The following is a 22,726-nucleotide window of genomic DNA, read 5'->3' on the forward strand; positions in this document are numbered from 1 at the left end:
AGCTTTTATTTTCAGGTTGGAAATGTTTCAGGAGAGGAGGGGGGGGTTGGGCTGCATGCATGCATGCATGCCTAGATGTGGAATAGCCCATTGATGTGGTCTATCACATCACGGTAATCGGCCTCGGTAATCTCTTCAAAAGTTTCAGCCAGAGTGTGGGCAATGCGCTTGCACAAGTTTATTGGGAGAACCACTGTGGTCCTTGTCCCAGTCAGGCTAACCCGTCCACACCACTGTGCCGTGAGGGGTGGGGGGAACGTTGCAAGAAACAGGGTGGAACCTACATTGCTGTAGAAGACCCTCGCGCTCTTCCCAAGTGACCTGCAGCGGCGAGATATCTTCCAGGATCAACTCCTGTGGAAAATGTTGGGAGAGTGTTCAGGGTAGGTGCCCCCTGCAGCTGTTTGCTTTCCCCAACGCTAAGAAACCCCGAGGACAGTACAGCCCTGAAGCAATCAGTCTCCCTTACTCACCATTTCAGGGCTCCCATGGGTTATGTGCACTCTCTTTGGTATGGGAAAATTATGCTATTGTGAAGACTGTAAACTCCTTCATTGTGTGGGAATAATTGTCTGATATAAACAATGCTGCCTCTGTTAAGTGTTGCCTTTTTCTCCTTTCCACAAGCAACCTTGAGATCTCGACTGCCCGTGTTATCAACAGCTCAAAGACTCCAAAACCTCCAGAAGAAGCCGCGAAAAAGCAAAGACATGCTACAAGCAGTTATGGATCACTGTGACACAGAGAATCAAAACTGCAGGACTGGAGGGAAAGGGAAAGCAGGATCTGCCAGAGAAATGCAGCGGCCAGGAAGAAAAGCATCGTGGCGCGTCAAGTGGACTCTATCCAGGCGCTCGTAGCCATGCAGGCAGAGCACTACCGTGCCACGCCCCCCCTGCCCTGTCCCAAAACTCTTTCCCTTGTGCCTCAATGTCAGCTCAAAACCCCCTTCCCCAGCATCCAGGTTCTCACCACCACTAGCTGCCTTCAACCCCTGTACGTTCACCAACCAGCCCTGAGAACTACGACCCTTATTCTCTGCACTCAACCCCCATCACCATGCAGTACAGGAATCCTGAAGTGCAGCAGTCATTGCACAGCACTCCAGACAGGACATATTCAAACCTGTGACTGTACAGATCCCCACCCCACCCCCCTGCCCTTTTAGGTTCCCGAAATGTTGTGTGTCTGTCAATAAAGTTATTTTCTTTTCAATAAATGAATTCTTGGCTTTGAAAACAGTCTTTATTATTGCAGAGTCAAAGATACCTTAGCCCAGGAAAGAAACAGGCACTGCAAATCAGCTTAGGGAACACAGATTCCTACTAACATTGTAACCACTGCACTTCGCTCCCGTGCAAAGCATCAAACATTACTGTTGGCTTTCAGCCTCAAAATTCCACCCTCAATGCATCCCTAATCCTTGCAGCCCTGTGCCGGGCCTCTCTAGTAGCCCTGCTCTCTGGCTGTGCAAATTCAGACTCCAGGCACTGAACCTCAGAGGTCCATGCCTGACTGAATCTTTTACCCTTCCCTTCACAAATATTACGGAGGGTACAGCACGCGGATATAATCGCAGGGATGCTGCTTTCCCCCAAATCTAGTTTCCCATACAGAGATCGCCAGTGCCCCTTTAAACGGCCAAAAGCACACTCCACAGTCATTCGGCACCGGCTCAGTCTGTAGTTGAACCAGTCCTTGCTCCTGTCAAGCTTCCCTGTATATCGTTTCATGAGCCAAGGCATTAACGGATAAGCGAGGTCTCCAAGGATCACAATGGGCTTTTCAATGTCCCCAACTGTGATCTTTCAGTCTGGGGGAAAAGTCCCAGCCTGCAGCTTCCTGAACATGCCACTGTTCCGAAAGATGCGTGCATCATGCACCTTTCCAGGCCATCCTATGTTAATGTCAATGAAATGCCCACGGTGATCCACAAGCGCCTGGAGAACCACAGAGAAATACCCCTTCTGATTAACATACTTGGATGCTAGGTGGGGTGGTGCCAGAAGAGGAATGCGTCCCATCTATCGCCCCTCCACAGTTAGGGAAACTCATTTGTGCAAAGCCATCCACAATGTCCTGCACGTTCCCCAGAGTCACGATTGTTCTTAGCAGGATACGATTAATGGTCCTGCGAACTTTCATCAAAACAATTCCAATGGTCTACTTTCCCTCTCCAAACTGGTTCCCGACCGATCGGTAGCTGTCTGGAGTTGCCAGCTTCCAGACTGCAATAGCCACCCACTTCTCCACCGGTAGGGCAGCTCTCAATCTCGTGTCCTTACGCCGCGGGGTGGGGGCGAGCTCCTCACACAGTCCCATGAAAGTGGCTTTTCTCATCTGAAAGTTCTGCAGCCACTGCTCGTCATCCCAAACTTCCATGACGATATGATCCCACCACTCAGTGCTTGTTTCCCGAGCCCAAAAGCGGCGTTCCACGGTGCTGAGCATTTCCGTGAATGCCAGAAGCAATTTAGTGTCATACGCGTCAAGGCACTCGCTATCATAGTTGGACTCCTCATCACTTTGAATCTTAAGGAATAGCTCAACTGCCAAACGTGAGTTGCTGGCGAGACTCGTCAGCATACTCCTCAGCAGTTCGGGCTCCATTTCCCAGAGAAATCGTGCTGCAGAGACTGTTGAGAGAGTCAAGATGGTGCCAGATGTAGACGGAAAACACAGGGTTGCTGGGATTGAAGCGATGCATCACGGAACGCTGGACAGGAAGAAGAATGACCTCCCTCCACCCCCTCCCACAACCCACAGTGCCAAAATGGAACGAGTGCTCTGTGGATAGCTGTCCATAATGCACCACGCCCAACACCGCTGCGAATGTGGCCACACTGCAGCGCTGGTAGCTGTCAGTGTGGCCACACTCCAGCGCTTTCCTACACAGCTGTACAAAGACAGGTGTAACTCTCAGTGCGCACACCTGCAAGTTAGCCAAACCTAAATTAATTATTTGCACAGTCCTTCATGGCTGAGGATGTGAGGAAATTCCCAACCTGAGCCAATTTTTTAGGTGACAAATCTGAGGAACTGTCGCAGATTGAAGTGTCACGAAGGAGGTTTAGGAACAACTGATAAACTAAAAAGTAAAGTGATCAGGACCGGATGGATTTACAAAGAGTTCTGAAGGAACTCAAATGTGAAATTGCTGAACTGTAGTTTGTAACCTATCATTAATCAGCTTCTGTACCAAATGACTGGAGGATACCTAATTTGACGCCAATTTTTAAAAAGGCTTCCGAGGCGATCCCAGCAATTACAGGCCGGTAACCTGACTTCAGTACCAGGCAACTGGTTGAACTATAGTAAAGAACAGAATCGTCAAGACGCACAGATAACATAATTTGGTGGGAAGAGTCAACATGTTTTGGTAATGGAAATCATGCCTCAACAATTACTAGAATTCTTGAGACAGCGTCAACAAGCATGGGACAAGGGGAGCAAGTGATATAGAGTACTTAGATTTCAAAAGCCTCTGACAAGGTCCCTCACCAAAGGCTCTAAGATAGGAGGGAAGGTCATCTCATGGACTGGTAACTGGTTAAAAACAGGAAAATCAAAGGGTAGGAATGAATGGTCAGTTTTCAGAATGGAAAGAGTATGGAGTGGTGTCCCCCAGTGGTCGTACTGGCACCGTCCTATTTAATATTTATTTCATAAATATCTGGAGAAAGGGTAAACAGTAAGGTGGTAAAATTGCAGATGATACAAAGCTATTCAAGATAGATACTCAAGCAGATTCCAAAGAGCTAGCAAAGGATCTCACAAAACGGGTCACATGGAACAAAAGACAGATGAAATTCAATGTTATGAAACGCAAAGTAACACAAATGGAAAACAATCCTAACTATACATATAAAATTAGTAATCTAAATAACTGTTACACTCAGAAAGATTTTGAATAATGTGGATAGATCTCTGAAACATACATTCAATGTGCAGCACCAGTAAAAAAAAAAAAAAAAGCCTACAGAATGTTGGGAATTCTTAAGAAACAGAAAATATCACATTGCCTCTATATAAAGCCATGATACGCTCACATTTCGAATACTGTGTGCAGACGCCGTTGCCCAATTTAAAAAAAAAATAAAAAATATATTGACTTGGAAAAGGGCAACAAAAATTATTAGGAGTATGGAACGGCTTCCATATGAGGAGAAATAAATAAAATTGGGACTTTTCAGCTTGGAAAAGAGACGACAAGAGAGGATATTATAGAGGTCTATAAAATCATGACTGGCATGGAGAAAGTAAATAAGGAACTGTTATTTACTCCCTCTCATAACACATGGACTAGGCAGGTTTAAAAACAAACAGCACTAAGTATTTTTTCCATACAACGCAGAGTGAACTTGTGGAACTCCTTACCAGAGGATGTTGTGAAGCCAAGACTATAACTGGGTTCAAAAAAGAACTAGGTAAGTTCATGGAGGATAGGTCCATCAATGGCTATTAGCCAGGATGGGCAGGGACAGAGTCCCTAGCCTCTGTTTTGCCAGAAGCTGGGATTGGATGACAGGGGATACATCACTTGATGATTACCTATTCTGTTCTTGCCTCTGGGGCATCTGGCATAGGTCACTGTCAGAAGACAGGATACTGGGCTAGATGGACCTTTGGTCTGACCCAATATGGCTGTTTTTATGTTCTAAAGTGACAGTAACAAAGACAGTCAGCCATTAAAAACAGAAGTGGTGACTGAGCTGAGGTTTCTGGGATTCCCCAAGCATGGCTGGGTCTAATTTGGTTTAAGATCAAAAGGACTCACGGGAGTAAGGTAGATGAGAACATGTACACATTGTTTAAATAAAAAAAAAAAAAAAAAAAGTTACATCATATGCAACTCCGGGACCTCAATTCCTCTCATCAGAAACTGACCTGCTGCAAGACCCTCAGAACTGATCACTGCTAAAGTAAGGATAATATGATTTCCCTTATCTCCAAGCTACAAACACACTTCAAACACCATGGTCTTTGCTCCCTCTCTATTGTCAATGAGCCAGGCTACACATTTTTAATCTCAACCTTCCCTAGCAAGTTATTCCTTCCACCCCTTAAATAACTTTAAATTCAAAGAAGAGATGACAACCAATCAGTTTCAAGTCTTTTAGTAATGAGTGTCCCCTTTGGTCTTTCAGTAAATGAGTTCAGTTACTCTCTGTATAGTTCTGCTGATTACCTTTCCAATCTATGTGATACCTCTGCTTCTTTAGCCAAAAATGACACTGGTCATTTTCGCTGCCAGATCATTCTGGAATTTCATAACTGAGCTGTTCTCTATCTTCACTCCTATATCTCTTTGAGCATCACAGATTTCAGGGTTTCTCCCTCCTATTGAATATTTGTGTTCTGATTATTTTCCTCAAATATTAGCCTGTATTTTTTTTTAATTAATTTGGATTCACCCACCTATGTTTTTAACTCACTCTACACCCCTTTGCATTATTTCTCTATCCTCACTGGTGTTTTCAACTCTTCTATATTTAATATTAATTGTGAAGTCCTCTGTACTCCCTCTTCTTCAGAGAAGAGGTTATTTATGACTGGAGCTACCACAGACTTTGCAATAGCTTTTGAACATTACCCATTAGAAAAAAATCCATTAGTACTTTCCCCAAACTCAATACTGTGCCATTTATCATTATCAGTTGTTCACAATCCTCTGGCCAATTTTCAGTCTACATGACACTATATCCATGTCACTAAAGTTTTCAAATAAAGATTTTGGAAGCTTTACCAAATGTTTTAGTAAAATCCAAATATTATTTCTTTAATCCCTCTGTTTAGCTATTAATTTTGTAATTTTTTAAGAAAAGGGACAGATTTTGTTTGGAAAGAAATATTCTTTATACATTTATACTGCTTACTGCTCAGTGTAAATTATCCAATAAGGTTCTACTCCTTCAGAATAATGCACACACTTAATTTTTTTTACACACATGAACAGTTCTACTGAAGTCTACAGGATTATGCACATACTTAAAGTTAAACATGTGCAAGTCTTTGTAGGATCAAGGCCTAAAAAATGAGGCATTTTTTTTCCCCTCCTGTAATTTGTTCCATTATTTCACTAAGGACAGAAGTAAGGCTTTGAACAGTAATTATCAGGTTCACTCTTCTTTCCCTTTTTGAAAATTGGCAAAAAGCAATTAGTACCCATCAGTTGTCTACCACTAAACCAGGGGTTCTGAAACTGGGGGTTGGGACCCCTCAAGGGGTCACAAGATTATTACCTGGGGAGTCGTGAGCTGTCAGCCTCCACCCTATACCCCATTTTGCCTCCAGCATTTATAATGGTGTTAAATATTTAAATTAAAAACACTTTTTTATATGGGGGGTTGCACTCAGGGGCTTGCTATAGGTAAAGGATCACCAGTACAAAAGTTTGAGAACGACTACACTAAACTATACATTAAGTTTGCAAGGTGTCCTAATATCTTATGATCCATATCAACTGAACTGGATGAGTGGCAAACACTTTTATTCCCCAAGTACTCTCCTTACATGCCTTTCATCAATATTCATTAAGTTCTTCCTCATTTCCTAGTTTTCTAAATTCTCCCTCACACACTTTTATTTTTGGTCAGCAAAACTTGCCGGTCAGGGACGTGAAAAAACCTACACCTCTGACCAACATACATTTCGCCAATAAAAGCACCAGTGTGAACAGTGCTATGTTGGCAGAAGATGCTCTCCTGCTAGTGTAGAGCAGCTACATAGGAAACCTTGCAGCAGTACAGCTGTAAGGTCCGTAGTGTAGACATAGCCTAGGAGGGATTTAAACAAAAGGACTTGAGTATCTGTCATTTTTAACCATCTTTTATTTCAAACTCTCAATGCGCCTACTTTCTTTTCTCCCACCACCCATAAGACCCTCAGTTATCTTTAACATAATTCACTTCCTTTGTCTTTTCCTGGCAAGGCTTGACTGACTGTTTTTCTGTCTGGTTGCTGCCCTACTCATTGGGGGGGAGGGGGTAGTGGTTTTTAAACCACTTCGGAGCTCTACAATATTAATTCTTTAAACCAAGGATTACTTAAGTTGTCTGTCTGTCTCTCACTGTTTGGAAGGTTGCAACCCCTTCTCACACCAAATATTGTGCCACAATCTAAAACCTTCTTTTAAAATGCTGTTTTTCTTAGTGTTATTTTTTTTGGAAAATAAGCAAAAAACATATCAATATGCAAATCAGAACATCAGAGTACCTTACTAGCAATGTAACACGTAACTATGAAAGCCTAATGATATTAAATGAGGACTATTAGTGAACAGAAGTTCGTTTACATTTAAATATAAAGACAATTTTTCTGATAGTTACAGAGGTATTAAAAAGGGAACTGTAAGAATAGATAGCTCAAGAGATAGACTCCCTTTTATTAACCTAGAGGTGAGTGGTAGCAGCTTGAATTTTATGCACTATGTGGAAAAATCATAGTTACCCTAGGCCAATTCCTGTTGGCATTAACTAGGTTTATTTTGTCTGTCTCAGAATAGAAGGCGGAAAAAAGAAGGACCCTCTAACCCCCTAAACAGGGTTGAATTGTAGGGCAACACTGACAGTGGTGTTCCTGATGCACCTGTTTTATCAACAAACAGGTAACTTAATAAGGTACTTGACTGACAAAACTTAGATTGAACAATAATGTCATTATACGTTGTTTTTTTTTAAAGCCCAGCACAACAGTGAAAAGCAGTTTTCATAATCTCTACCACAAGTAACACAAAATGCCTGCATCACAAATGCTTTTCAGCAAAATGGTGGCTTTTTGTTTTGTTGCACAGAATAAATGTCTGCAGATTCTGTCAAATCTTAAGCCTTTTTACAGTACGAGAGCTAATAATTCTATTCTAACCTTTTTATGTAAAAACAGTGACAGATGTACTGCAAACTTTATTTTAAATAAGATATAAAAAGCAGGTCTTCATATCCCCTAATGCCATCTGTGGGATGTATGGCCTGCTTTATTTTTATTAGCAAGAACATGGAAATCTTCTATTACTCATACTTCCACATAATATGAAACAAATATACTTACATCTTTTGCCATGTTACCAATGCCTAAAAATCAAGCCGCTTAAATACTTGATGTCCACAGAAGGAAACGGGAACAGTGATGTTATTTTCTAAAAAGAAAGTCAAGACAACACCAGCTATAATAGTGAATGTCAGAAGACTGTAAAATGTAATTTATTAACTACAAGCAGAAATTCCTATACTTTAGAACATGTCTTGCAATATATAAAAAGTTTCCTGGCATCATCAACTTACTCTCGGTGATCAGCCTCACAACCCCCACAGGGGAACGACCTCCCTCCAGCTCGGGGAAGCTGTCACAATTCGCACTCTAGAGCGAGGGGCCTCCCCACCCCAAACATAAACGGGGGAGCCCAGCAGGCGGCCTGCACAGGCAGCCTAAGCCCACACCGGGCCGGTCACGGTCCAGCTGCGCCCTCTGCAACATTACCCGACACCCCTCCTCCCCTCAAGGCCAGGCCTCTGCATGGGAGCGGGGGCGTCCCTCCGTGCCGGACCTGTCAGCTTCACCAGACGCTAGGCCTCTGGGGCCAGCCCCCCGTACCCAGCAGCGGGCGCAGGCAGACTGGCCGCAGCCCCGACTGGAAGCGAGGGAGGACACGGCGCCTCTGCGGCTCCTCGCAGACTGGCAGCCCCAACAGAGCCTCAGATCCCCGGGGCCCGCCAGCCCGCCCAAGCCGGCGCGGGGCCGCGCGAGGCACCGGGCTCGGCCGACTCAGGGGCCGGAGGCACCATCTTCCCCCCTCCCCATTGGGGGTATCCCCCACCCCCCGGGCAGATCCCGCGCCCCCTCCCCACGTCCCGCCCAACCCATCCTCCGGCGCAGCAGCACCTCCCACATGCCGAACGGTGCCTGCACCTGAGCGGCCGCCGGCGGACAGCAGCCTCCCTCCGTCCCCCGCCCGCCCCTACAGCGCCGCTCTGCAGAGACACGGCGGGGGACGCCGACTGCACATGTGCAGCTCACGGGCCTCCAATGCTGGGGGAAGGGGGCTCCTGGGCTGTCACTGGCCCCAGCCCCCATCGGGGGATCTCGCTCCCGCTCGCCCCCAGCACGTGTCAGTCTCACTCTTCCCTGTCCCCGCGTCCCTCCCTTCCAGCCCCCCCAAGTGTGTCCCTCCTGCCCCGCTCCCCGCACACCTGCGCAGGCTCCCCCCTCCCCTCGGAGGGCTCCCTGTATGGGGGCGGGGGCGCAGCCGCCCCTCCCCGGCTCCAGCGCGCGGACGCGGCCCTAGAAATTTTTCTCCGTTGGTAGAAAAAAAAAAAATTGAAACTTACACTTTTGTACGTCCCACCGGCGTGACGCTGCGCGCTGACGTCACAAGGTGTAACGTGCCGCGCACGGGACACACTCGGAGAGATCAGTGGTCCCTGCACCCGCCGTCCGTGAAAAGCGCATGCGCGGCTTTTTCGCGCCCATGGACTCCCCGCCCTGCTGTAGGAGCAAGTGCGCGGGAAGCATGGGCGCGAGAGCTGGCGGTTAGTCAGTGATACTCAGCAGTTGCGCTGTGGCACGTGGCGTTACTCGAGGGGGTGGCTCGGCCTGTGTAAGCACGGAACTGCCTACCTCTCACCTATGGGCGTCAAGCAATGGAAGACAAGATCAAAACTGTACCATAACTCGCCTCTGCTGATTATGGCTGGGCTGGGGCACTCAGCCCATGTCTCCTTCACCCCTGGTTGCAGGCTGTGGGCACCTTTCCCAGGTGCTGGATCTTCAGTTTCTTAGCAGGGCCTAGCCGCAGATTCACTAGCAGAACATTTCCCTTCTATTGTCCTAAGGATATTGCTGGGCACATTAATGGCAGCGCTCACTGTCAAAACAAATCATGAGGGTGTTGGCTTATGTACAGGCTCTGCACCCATTGCAACAGCATTTTAGTAACCAGCCCTAGCCAACCTCTGAATAATGCTTCCTCCTCACTCACTGCCTCACCATTATCAGGGCAGGGGCACTTAAAATGCCACATTTAAACATGTAATATTAAAGTAGTTAATTAGAGGGCAAATGTATTCCTCTGCAAGCTGCTGGTTGAAGCAGACACATTGAGATACTGCACTTAACGACAGAATTGTACTGCGCAGTAAGTTTTATAGCATGGTGTGTGGTCTTTTAAGGTTCCTTTTTCTTCTCCTCCATGCTAGGTTTTTTAAACTTAGAGAATCATAATTTCATCAGGATACACTACTATGACCTTTTTGCAAAATGGAACATCCTTTGAATCTTCAAATATAGAAGGATGAAACAGTGACTGTAGAAAAGTGAGCTTGTACACAAAACTGCTTTCAGAAATGTAAAAATAAGGCATTAGGTGCAAAGGCTTTTATTTGAAAAGTGTTTTAGGTTTTTGTGCAAGAGGAAGACAGCTACTATTTAAGCAGCAAGTGACAGCTTAAAAGCAAAGAGGAAAAATATGCTAGAGATTATTTTTGAACTGAGAATAATTGGTGACTGATTTATCCCCTTACAAAGAAAGAATAGGTAAGGACAAAAATATCTTGTGATAACATCTGTGCAGACCAGGAAAAAAGACTTAGCTCTAGAGACTTTTAAACCACTGAGAGCAGCAGTAGTAGGATGGAGCACGAAACAGGTCTACTGCTAGCTATGGCATGCCAGCCTGCTTCTCTCCAAATGTTTGAGTCAGTTCTTTCTTGATCACGGTCAGCAAAGCAGCACCATTTGGAGAAAAGATTTCTTTGTTGCTCAAATTCTTCTATTGCAGGGATTCTCAAACTTCATTGCACCATAACCCCCTTCTGACAACAAAAATTACTACACAACCCCAGAAGGGGGGGACCGAAGCCTGAGCCCCACCACCCCTGGCGGTGGGAGGGATCGGGGGGCAAAGCCCAAAGGCTTCAGCCCTAGCAGGGGTCCTGTAACCTAGCCCTGACACCCAGGGTTGAAGCCTGAGGTTCAGTTCGGGCTTTGGATTTGGTTCCAGGCCTCAGCAACTCTAAGCCAGCCCTGGCGACCCCGTTGAAATGAGATCCCGATCCACTTTGGAGTCCCGACCCACAGTCTGAGAACTGCTGTTCTGTTGACACTTGTTATGTAACCTTACCATATTAGTCATACCTTCGAGGCAGTCCAATGCAGTTGCATAAAGTACTTGTGAGGTAATTGGATGAACAATTCTAGTGTGTGCTGAGGAGGTTTGGCACTTGTTTTTCTGTTGTGCTTTATGTCTGCTGCGGTGTTTAGGCAATGCTTTTTTTTTTCCCCTGAATTCTCCAGCTCCCATGCTTTGGCATGTCCACACCTGGGTGGATTTTTCTTTATCACTATGATATCTGCCCCAGAACTTCAATGCTTGCTTCAGAGCAAGTCTTGACTGTTTCTCAGCACACTAATGCCTAACTCAGGATGCTCCTGTACTTTGCATTTCTCAGGTATTTTGGAGCATCAGCATCTGGTTGGTGTTCATGGTGCCAGAAATCTTTTAGTGTTGGCTTTTTCTATGCTTTGCTACTCGATTTTCTTTCACATATGTTTGTCAATGTGGCAAAACTATTGTACAAAATAGCCTCTTTTCTTTGCATCATCTATTTCAAGAGTTGACCACAATATGCAGAAATGCCTGATTTGCCTGCAGAATGATGTCACCTCATGCACTGAAGAAATATCCCAACTTGTGGCATTCCAGTTAGACTCTGAAAGTCCGAGTGATGCTGTCATAGGTTTTTTCCCCACTTTGAACTTTAGCATCCAAAAAGTAGGGACCTGCATGATCACTTTTAAGCTTAATTACTAGCTTAAATTTGGTACGCTGCCACCAGCCAAAAATATAGTGTTTGGCACACTTCCTATTCCCCCAAAACCTTCCTGGGAACCCAAGACCCAAACCATTAACCATCCCCTCCTTTTCCCCCCAGACTATCCCCTCCCTGGGTTGCCTTGGGAAGCTTCACACAGATCCAAACTCCTTGGATCTTAAAACAAAGAGGGATTAACCTCCCCTCCCATCTTTCCCCCCACCAATCCCTGGTGAGTTCAGACTCAATCCCTTGGATTTTAAAACAAGGAAAAATCAATCATGTTCTTAAAAAGAAAGCTTTTAATTAAAGAAAGAAAAGGTAAAATTTATCTCTGTAAAATCAGGATGGAAAATGCTTTTCAGGGTTTTCAGATTCATATAGACTAGAGGGACCCCCCCCCCCCTGCTAGATTCAAAGTTACAGCAAACAGAGGTAAAATCCTTCCAGCAAAAGACACATTTACAAGTTAAGAAAACAAACATAAGACTAATCTGCCTTGCCTGGCTATACTTACAATTTTGAAACATGAAAGACTGATTCAGAAAGATTGGGAACACCTGGGTGTACGTCTGGTCCCTCTTAGCCCCAAGAGCAAACAACGAACAAAAGAAACAGCACAAAGACTTCCCTCCACCAAGATTTGAAAGTATCTTGTCCCTCCATTGGTCCTCTGGTCAAGTGTCAGCCAGGTTCACTGAGCTTCTTAACCCTTTACAGGTAAAAGAGACATTAACCCTTAACCATCTCTTTATGACAAGATGCAGGCACAGATTGCTTCAAAGGGTAAGAACTTGAAAATAAATTCTATGTCAGCAAAGGATATTGAGCTCTCAAATTCAGTTCTCACCCATGTAAGAGCAGATCAAGCTCCCTACCCCCAATTAACCCAATGGGGCGGCTTCATCACTGAAGTACCCTGTGCCAACATCAGCGAAGTCAATGACTCTGCCAAGCAACAGTTCCTTAGCACTCAAAGACAATGATGTGCCTCTATAGCTAATTGGATGAAGTAGACCTTCCAAACAAGAGGCTGAAGTAAAAAGGACCCCAGTGCAGCTGGCAGGGGTGGCTCCAGGCACTAGCGCAGCAAGTGTGTGCCTGGGGCGGCAAGCTGGGATGGGGGGGCAGCGTACTGGTCAACATGAGGGCGGAAGTCAGGGAGCCTTCGGCGGCATTTCTGCGGGAGGTCTGCCAATCCCACAGGACCAGCAGATCACCCGTAGAACCACTGCAGAATCTGCGTGACCGGCGGACGTCCTGCAGAAACATCGCCGAAGGCTTCCTGACTGCCATGCTTGAGGTGGCAAAAAACATAGAGCCGCCTCTGGCAGCTGGGAGCATTTTTTTTTTTATGGGTGGATTCCTCTGATGCCAAATAGATCTCCACAGAGGAGAAGCACCAAAGCAGTGGCCCCACAGAGGACAATCCTATCTTCCATAGGCAGCACGGTGAACCCCCACTTTGCAGAGGCAAGCCCGCCGGCTCCCCCTACACACATATACATGCTGGAGCCCCGAAACCCTCCTTTCACCCTGTAAAAGGAGAAGCCCTGACTCATGATTATGTGTCTTGAGAAAGAAAGATTGTAAGTACACCTCTACCTCAATATAACGCTGTCCTCGGGAGCCAAAAAATCTTACCACATTATCGGTGAAACTGCATTATATCGAACTTGCTTTGATCCGCTGGAGTGCGCAGCCCTGCCTCCCCCCATGTTATATCCGTTGTTATATCGGGTCACATATCGGGGTAGAGGTGTATATTGTTTGGTTGAGGTGAAAGGTGGATAGAGTCTATCTATACTCTTTAAGAATCTAATAGTCATGGGATTAGAAAACACCAATCTACCCCCTATCAGAGGGTGGAAAACTGAAACTGCAGCCAGGAGAACCCTTAGGGAACTAACTGAGAGACCTCGTTTGTTCAGGTACAGCAAATATTCCAGGATGTCCTGGAGTTTAGTCTGCAAGGAAAGGATGCCTCATTGCTAAGATCAGATGGAGAAACATGTTCATTTCATAAAGTAACATATCCTGTAGAAGGTTTTCTGCTGTTCAGTAAAATATTTTGGACCATCAGAGAGCAATCTGCTGCCTCAGGGAGGCAAGCAAGCAACTCCTCTGCACATGTTGGCTGGATCCACCAGTTCAAGAAAGAAATCTTGCAGGTACATGAATCATCATGTCCAGCAGATATCTTGATGAATGATACAGACTTTAACTACCCCTACATGCACATTAGATGGAGTATGGCATGCTGAGTACATGTGTGCAAACCGTCATATGTCCTGGGAGTCTTAGGCAGTGTCTTACTTTCATCAGAGGGTGGGCCTGGAGGGCATTGCATAAATCCAGAATCTCTTCCAACTTGGACTGGGGCAAATAAGCCGTTACTGTATTTGAACTGAGAACAATCCCAATAAACTCGATCATCTGTATTACAGGGTTGACTTGCCCTTGTTGAGTATCAGGCCTAAGGCACTGGATTTGTCTGATGATGGCCTCTGTCTGTTGCTTGGAGCAGCCTCAAACCAATTCTTCTGAAGTCAGCAACCACTACTGTCATGCATTTTGTGAAGACCCTTGGGGCTGATGACAGGCCAAAAGGGAGGACTATACATTGATAATGAGCATTTGCATCCATGAAACTAGGGAATCTTTTGTGGCCTAGGTAGATAGTCACATGAAAATAAGCATCTTTGGCTTGAGGGCAGCATACCAATCATTGTGATCCAGAGAAGAAATAATAGAAGCTAGGGAAACAATGCAAAACTTTGTATTTTTTAATGTATTTGTTTATTATTTTGTTGATCTAGGTAGGATAAGCCTCAGATCTCCTTTGGACTTTGGTGTGAAGAAATGATGAGAGTAAAACCTCTTTCCCCAGTCTTGCAGAGGCACCTCATCTATGGCTCTCAACTTCAGAAGACGCTGTATTTCTTGTTTGAAAACAGCCTTGTGAGATTGGCCCTTGAAAAAGGGACAAAGAAGGGATGGGTGGAAGGAAGGAATGCAGAGAAACTGCACAGTATAATCCAGTCCCATGGTGTTCAGAATCTATTGGTGTATTGTAATAAGGTTCCAAGCACTGAGGAACAATTGTTCCAAAAGGGAGGAGGAGGACAAGGTAGACCTGGATCGATTGATATGCTGACCTTGACCAAAGATCAAATAGACTGCCTCAGGGTGGATGGTTGTTTAGACAAAGCCAATGCAGAAGGAGGTGGTGGTGGGCTCCTTTGAGACTCACCTCACCTTTTAGCTTGTTCAGGCTGTCTTGGGGGATAGAATGTCTTCTTCTGTTGGAATTGAGAATGGTATTGTTTCCTCTTTGAAGATGGAATGTAGATGCCCAAAGGTGTATAAGTAGCCCTAGAATCCTTGAGGGAATGCAGGGCTTCGTCTGTCTTCTCTGAAAAGGGGTTAATTTTCTCAAAAGGTAGATCTTTATTGTTTTTTGGAATTCCATAGGCATACAGCAAAATTGCAACCAAGATGAGTGGCACTTAGTGACTGCAATTACCATCACTCTGGCTGCTGAATCTGCCATGTCAAGGGCTACTTGGAAGGATGTTCTCACCACCAGATGACTTATATAGACATTTCCTGAAACTCCCCCTTGGATTCCTCTGGTATTCTATCCAGGAATTTGGACATTGCATACCAGTTGAAGAAATCGTACCTAGCCAACAGTGTTTGATGGTTGACTCTACAAATGTGTAGGCTTGAAGTTAAATAAATCTTTCTACAAAATATGTCCAACTTTTTCAAGTCTCTATCCTTATGGTAGACTTTGAATGCCTCTCAAGTCTTTTCATTCACTGCAGTGAGCATCAAAGATCTCGGGAGTCAGGGGAGAATAAAAATGTTCATGATCCTTTGATGAGATCTGGTATCTGCACTCTGTTCTCTTAGCCATATGAGGCATGAGAGGGGGTCTGCTGTAGAAATTTTATAGATTCCAGTATAATAAGGCTCATTAATGGGTAATGCTACAGACACAATCAGAATTCAGCACCCCAAGCGGAGAACAGAGGGTCTGAACCCCAAAGAGTAAGCAATTGAATCAACTAGCTGTATGCAATGTTACTGTGTATAAAATATGTTGAGAAGAAGGCTTTAATGAAAGCTTGTAATGTTCTGAACTTGATGGTCATTATAAAATATGTATAGAGACTGTTGTGAATCTATATGTATTTATGTATATAGAATACAGGGTACTATTCTCATTACGTGTACTACAATTTAAAATATATCTCACAGCAGGGAGGGACTCCTCCCACGCCTGGTGTTTACAGAAAACCAGACGCAACTAACAATCCATAGTTCAAGCCAGGAAAAGACAAATAATGTACTATTACGGTTAATGAGAAGACACTGAGACCCTGCCTATCAAGTTGAGGGAATTTCCCACTTGCTCTGAAAAACCATGAATTACCATAGTCTGAGAGAAAGGAAAATAAACCGCAAACCCTGTTAAAAGGGAAGGGCTTTGAAATGAAAGTCTTCCAAAACTGAGGGATGGTCTCAAAGGCAAGGGGACTGTTTATGAACGCAGTATCCCCTCTATAGCAGAGGGGCATGCTGCCAAACTGTTCAAAGGCAACAGGTAACTTGTATTAGAAACGTTACATCTTTATGTTTATTTTCTGTGTAAACTGTATGTGTTTGCTTCCTTTGCTATGTCATCTTTGATTCAGTGATTTTTCTGTTTGTGACCAGGTGCCTGGATAGGCCACACTGAGAATGCTACACTCAGGGCAGACTGCAAGGAATAGGGCAGACAATTCCCAAAACTGATGGTTTATTCTATTATTAGATTCACCAAGCTGATAACAAAACAGATTCTGTAATACCACACCAGTAAACAAGAAGCCAAATACAGTTCCCTTTAAGCATTCCAGCCTTTGACTCCAATCTAGACAGCCAAATCTAATATAGTGAGGAGTTATTGAAAACCTGATTCATCATATGTGAGGTTCACCAATTCCAAAGGACCGGACAATTATCCCCAGGTCAATATGAGTCTCGGATCTTACCCAGTAATCACAATGATGCCAATTCTTTAGTAACTAAAATTAAAGATTTAATAATAGGAAAAAGAAAAGAGTTGCAAATGGTTAAAAAATCAATATACACACAAATATGTGTAAAGTACTTAGGTGAGTTTCACAGCAGAGATGATGAGGCTGCTGATTTGTAAAAGTCATTCTGGAATCAATTTAAAGGGTTATAGGCCAATAGGCAGTGCAGAGTCTGTTCCAAGTCTTTCCATGCATTTTCCAGGTTATACCAAATCATTATGTGGAAGATCTTCATCTTGCAACTGATACTTTCCCTATTCAGAGTTTAAGCAGATGGCAGGATCAGGCCTGGGGCTTTCCTTTATAGCTCTCTAGCAAGCTGACAAGCCTCTTGTCACAGCAGGACCGTCCCCCAATAAGAATAAACAGTGCATGTTGTCTGTGGACTGTTGCTTTGAAGCTAATCTTCTATTTTCTATGCATGCACAGGTAAACAAATTGCATTCATTCACATAAGGCAATTAGCCGGTATTTCATTATAGCATAGATAGTTAAGCTATATTATTAATATTATTAATTTCCTGCAGTAACTTACACCTTTGATCTTGAGGTTAACTGAACCATCTGCATGTATAATGTAAGGCAATTAAGATATGAAAGGGAATTAGCATCTACAAGCTAATCTGGTTATATTGTTAAACTTCTAAGGAGATATAGGTAAAAAGACAGTTACACTTAGCATCTACCCTTGATTTCTGTTATTACAAATAAATGGGTTAATGATTGCTAGCCTAGTACATCTCTTTGAAATTCACATATAAGTAGATTGTCTTGATTAAATTTCAGTGCCTCTTGTTAAGTTGTTATGGGTCATACCCTGGTTGGCTGGTCTGTCAGTGTCATACTATTAAATAAACCTTTTGTTTATTTTTACCCCAAGTGGTCTCTGTTGTGCAAACTATATGGAGTGTATGTGCCAAAGTGAACTGGTAACTGGGGGCAGGTTTCACACCTTTGGGGATGATGAACCAGAAGGGAAAAGTTGACTATCTGGTAGTTAAGAAGTCAGGGTAGATGGATTTGGGGAGACTCGGGACTGTTGTTGTCACCCTGCAAGGAGTGACCAGGCTGGCGGAAGCCAGCATGAGACCTTTATGGTTGTGGGCTGGCTACTGGTGTCAGGATTCTGAACCATAACAGCATAGCATTAAGGCCACCCAAGGTTACACAGCAGGGGGTGACAGAACCCTTTACTGCTCTGGGTTGTCCCCAAAACATCACAGCTATCCTACCTAGAGCTGAGGTGTGGAATATGTGGATTTTTGTAGATTTTCTTGAACTAGCTCCACTTTTATGCCCAGAGAACTTGCTACCCTTTTTATCAGTTCCTGATATGTTTCATAGTCATGAGGAATTGAGGATGAAGATTCTGATAGTATAGCCTTAATCAGGGACGATGAAATAATTTAAAGGAGGCAGAGTAATTTTAGCCTGTGCTGATTGTTCATAAGTGTCCAAGAGAGCCAGTCTGGGTACTGAAGAATATATTTTCGCAGTAGGGGCGGTACCAGAGCTGGTATGGGGATTGGTACCAAACACAGCTGATTCCCTCATAGGTGACCTAGACCTATGTGGCATTGGAGAGGCTGATCTTGCAGATGGAGGCATACCCCATGGATTCCTGGGGTCATTGTGTAGCCTGATAGGGCATAGGGAGCCTGTTATATCTACCCCAGGAAGACCTGTCTCTGAATCTGTTCTTGTTAGAAAATCTATGGCAAGCCCGAGAGTGAGTATCTGAAGAAGAAGGGGAGTGAGAGACCCTTGGACCACCTGTAATATTAATAGGAGGTATGTGATCCAACCTGTGACTCCAGTAAGAAGTAAGAATAGTCCAGTGGCCAGGGAGGCATGGTACTGGGTGGACTTATTTGAGACTGCATAGACATCAGTACCGGAGATAACATTTGTATCTTTCTAGCTATCGGAACCATCTGCTACTCTGTGACTGAATTGGAGAGCTTCTTCCCCGTCAAGGGGAAGATTATGGTACCAGGTCTGCAACCATATGCACTACCTCTGGTACCAACAAAGTTGCCGGCATCTGCACCAAGGGAAGTGTTGGTGCCAAAATGTCCACATCCTTTTGCAGTAATGGTTAACCTGGCACTGAGAAGCACAAAATGTCTTTGGCAGCCTTATATGCCTCTGGCATCACCGATGTCAACAATGGTAGTTGCACTGCAATGTGTACTGAAGCTGAAATTGAGGCCACAGTAGAAATTTATGCTGGTGTTGCTCTCAATATCACCAAAAGATGGCAGTGGAGTCGACAGTTCCAACAAATAAGAATCAGTAGTCCATGGTATTGGGGAGCATTGAACTGGAGCTTGAACTTCAGTGCCCAATCAGCTCCATGAGGCACCAACTGAGGGAGACCAAGACTTCTTTGTAGAAGAAGTTGTCTTAGACTCTGAAGCCCGAGGAAGTTCTGAGAACTCGTGCTTCTTGATCACGGATAAGATTGTTGCCTTCTTCCCAGCTCTGCTTGACAAGGACAGTCAGAGATCAGGAGGTGCACTCTGTGACATGCTGTATCTTGGGGGAACACCCTACACCCCCATGTTCATCCTTGTAAAATGATTTTGTGGTATCCAATGCAAAGTTTGTTATGTTGAGTGTCTTCGGAAGGCTCATGATGCACTGAGCATGGTTGTTACAGTGACTGTTACAGTAATGTTACAGATTATAATTTCATGTATGTAGTTATGAGGCTGAAAATGTATCTTTGTCACTTACAATAAGCCCGGGCTTATTGTCAGAGCAGAGAGGCAGTTCACACCTTATCAGGGCAGGTATGGGACAAACACAGTCCAGCCTCACAGGAACAAAGGACACTGGCCTAGACAGCAGCAAAAGAATCTGTTAGACTCTTGAGGGAATCACCCCCCTTCCTTTGGTCAGTTTGGAACTGCAATGAGGTAATGCTCACCTGACTTTGAAGGTGGGGGCAAAGCCAAAAGGGAAGAAAGGACATGATAAAAGGGAGAGACGTTTGCCGTGCTCTTCCTCTCTCTTCCACCTACATCTACAGACACCACATCAAGCGACTGAAGCACTGATCAAAGGAGAGAGCCTGGTTGAAGAGCAACCAGCCAGCCTGTGGTGAGAAGCATCTAAGTTTGTAAGGACATTGAAAGTGTTAAGATCAGCTTAGAATGTGTTTTGCTTTTATTTCATTTGACCACATCTGCCTTGTTATGCTTTCACTTATAATCACTTAAAATGTATCTTTATAGTTAATAAATCTATTTATTTATTCTACTTGAAGCAGTGTGTTTGGTTTGAAGTGTGTCAGAGACTCCCCTTGGGATAACAAGCCTGGTACATATCAATTTCTTTGTTAAATTGACGAACTCATAACTTTGCAGCATCCAGTGGGCATAACTGGACACTGCAAAATGGAGGTTCCTAGGGTTGTGTCTGGGACCTGAGATATTGGCTAGTGTCATTCAGTTGCACAATCCAATGAGCAGTTTACCTGCCAGAGGCTGTGCGTGAACAGCCCAGGAGTGGGGGTTCACACAGCAAAGCAGGGTAAGGCTGGCTCCCAGAGTCCAGGATTGGAGTGGCCTAGCAGATCACAGTCCAGATAACACCAGAGGGGAACGTCCGCACCTGCCTGTACCAAATGTCTCAGTTCCAGAAAGGATCATAATACACTTTCCATCAAAAAAAAATCTCTAATCTTACTTCTCTTGATGTCTGGATTATCTTCTTGAATGCTGTACAAATATGGCACTTCTTTCTGATATAATTCTCTCCCCCAAAGATTTAAAGCAGTGGGAATGGGCCTCACTGAAAGGCATAGTTATCCTCCAGACAGAGCAGTGCTTGAAACCCAAAGATTTATGCATTGCTTGGTCCTGATACCAGGCATCAGACACCCAAGGAAAACAAGCAAAAAAGAAAACATAAAAATGTCGTAAGTGTGAGTATCACATACAGTATTATTAATACTAAGAATTAACTGGTTACAAAAGAGTAACGTTATTTTTAGAGAAAATGGAATTGTTGTGCAACCGCATACAGAATGCCACAACTACTGACCATGGGTGATGAGAAGGAATTGAAGTAGGATCATGGAAGCTCTGCTTTTTATATCCTTGGGCAGGAGCATGACCAGACACAGGGTGCATGCGCTGTCCTGAAGGATACCACTATGAGAAAATCTTCATCTTCAGTGCACTGGGTGCACACACACCTAATGTGGAATGGACAAGTTGTGATTAATTGGAGCCACATCTGTACAACTTATGAATTCTGGTTGATATTATTAAGTTATATTATAAAAAACTGCTGTATCATAAGTGCCTATATGCATGTGGATCCACCACTGCTGGCAGGTGCTGTAACAGGAACACACCAGACAGAGATACAGGACTTGTCTACACTAGTTACAGCAGTACAGTTGCACTGATGCAGCTGTGTCTTTGTAGTGCTTGTTGAAGACTCTACCTATGTTGACAGGAGCTTCTCTCATTGGCGTAGGTACTCCACCTCCCAGAGGCAACAGCTATGTTAATGGAAGAAACCCTCCTGTCAACATAGCGCTGTCTACACCAGGGGTTAGGTTGGTATAACTGTGTCATTCAGGAGTGTGGATTGTCCACACCCCTGACCAATGCAAGTTTGTAGTGTAGACCAGGGCATACTGAGGTGGTGCAAGACTCAATAAGCCTATTCAGATGCAAACACCTAGGAACAATGGGTGAGCTACATCCTTAGAAAACCAGTTTAGCTGACTTCTCTGAAAGGAAGTAGGAAGGAAGAAGCTGTAGCAAGTTAGACAGAACAAGGAAGACAGAACAAAGGAAGACAGAACAAAGGAAGCCAGGGAGGGTTAAGTAGCAAGCCACACAGGAACAGAGGGAGCCAGACAGGAGGAGGAAAGCATTGTGCAGGAGAGACCAAGGTCACCCAGCATAAAGCAGTAGCAGTTTTGTGTGTCAGTGGTGTCCCTGCCCATTTTCCCAAACCCAGATGGCCCTAAGGCCCAAATGTCCCCAGCCCAAAGAATACCGTTCAGTGGTGAGGAAACTGAGGCAGGGGGGGTTTGTATAGTGTTTACTGTATTGTATGATCAAATATAAAAGAGCATTAACATGTTGGATTCTGGGAAAAGTGTGTGTTAGCTACTTCACGAGTGCTGTGCACCCTGACAGTGTTTAACTGTAACCAGAAGCTTCACAGTTTTTGGATGGAGTTCTGGAGAGGTGGTTTAAGTACAAAGGAATCTGAATGGTACCACTGCACCTAGAGAGACTGGTGGATAGCAGGTGCTAGCTTTCAGGATGGGGTGATAGTGAGTCTGAGCCCTAAGAGTGTGCCAAGGGACCCCAAGTTTGGGACAATGGCTGGACTCCATTTAGGCTCAAGGAGCTTACAACACCCAGGGGATGGAGATGGAGATGGATGCAGAGCAACAGAGGCTTGGATTCCCCTCACAGCGGTCCTTGTGAGTAGCTGGAGGGGAGTGCTTGATAGGTTCTGTGCAATCACTTGGAGAAGAAATTACATTAGCTGTAGGATTGCCTGGGCCAAGCCAGACCTAAAAGGATCATCAGCACAGATCTGGCTTGATTTTCTTGAAAACTCTTGGTATGACAGAAATTGCTGGTTATATATACAGGACCCCCATAGACCATGATATGACGAATGCATCTACTTGACCCCCTGTGCAACAGAATTTTTTGCACGTCATGTTCTTTTCAGCTGCAAACTGAACTCTATGTCTGGGAATCCCCACTGGTTGAACACTGAGAGGGTAAGGGGGTGCTCCATTAACCATTAGTGGTTTAGCAGTCTGCCAATGTATTTTGTAACCCTGGAAGA

General features: G+C 44.5%; 1 protein-coding gene across 5 annotated transcripts in view; it reads right to left on the reverse strand.

The window, feature by feature from the left end:
• TFDP1 (transcription factor Dp-1) overlaps window positions 1-9,341 on the reverse strand; it is a 135,958-nt gene extending 126,617 nt beyond the window's left edge. The window contains exons 1-2 of one of the 5 annotated variants that reach the window (XM_032777825.2): window positions 9,186-9,341; window positions 8,047-8,134 (exon numbers count right to left, since the gene is read on the reverse strand). In XM_032777825.2, the coding sequence (XP_032633716.1) occupies window positions 8,047-8,058 (12 nt within the window). In that variant the 5' untranslated portion in view covers window positions 8,059-8,134; window positions 9,186-9,341. Of the gene's footprint in view, window positions 1-8,046; window positions 8,135-8,279; window positions 8,656-9,185 lie in introns of those variants that run through there. The other 4 variants (XM_032777826.2, XM_075061417.1, XM_075061419.1 and 1 more) reach the window with 4 other exon arrangements.
• Between the last annotated feature and the right edge of the window lie 13,385 nt (window positions 9,342-22,726).

Source organism: Chelonoidis abingdonii, chromosome 1 (assembly GCF_003597395.2).
Source record: "Chelonoidis abingdonii isolate Lonesome George chromosome 1, CheloAbing_2.0, whole genome shotgun sequence".
NCBI lineage: Eukaryota > Metazoa > Chordata > Testudines > Testudinidae > Chelonoidis > Chelonoidis abingdonii.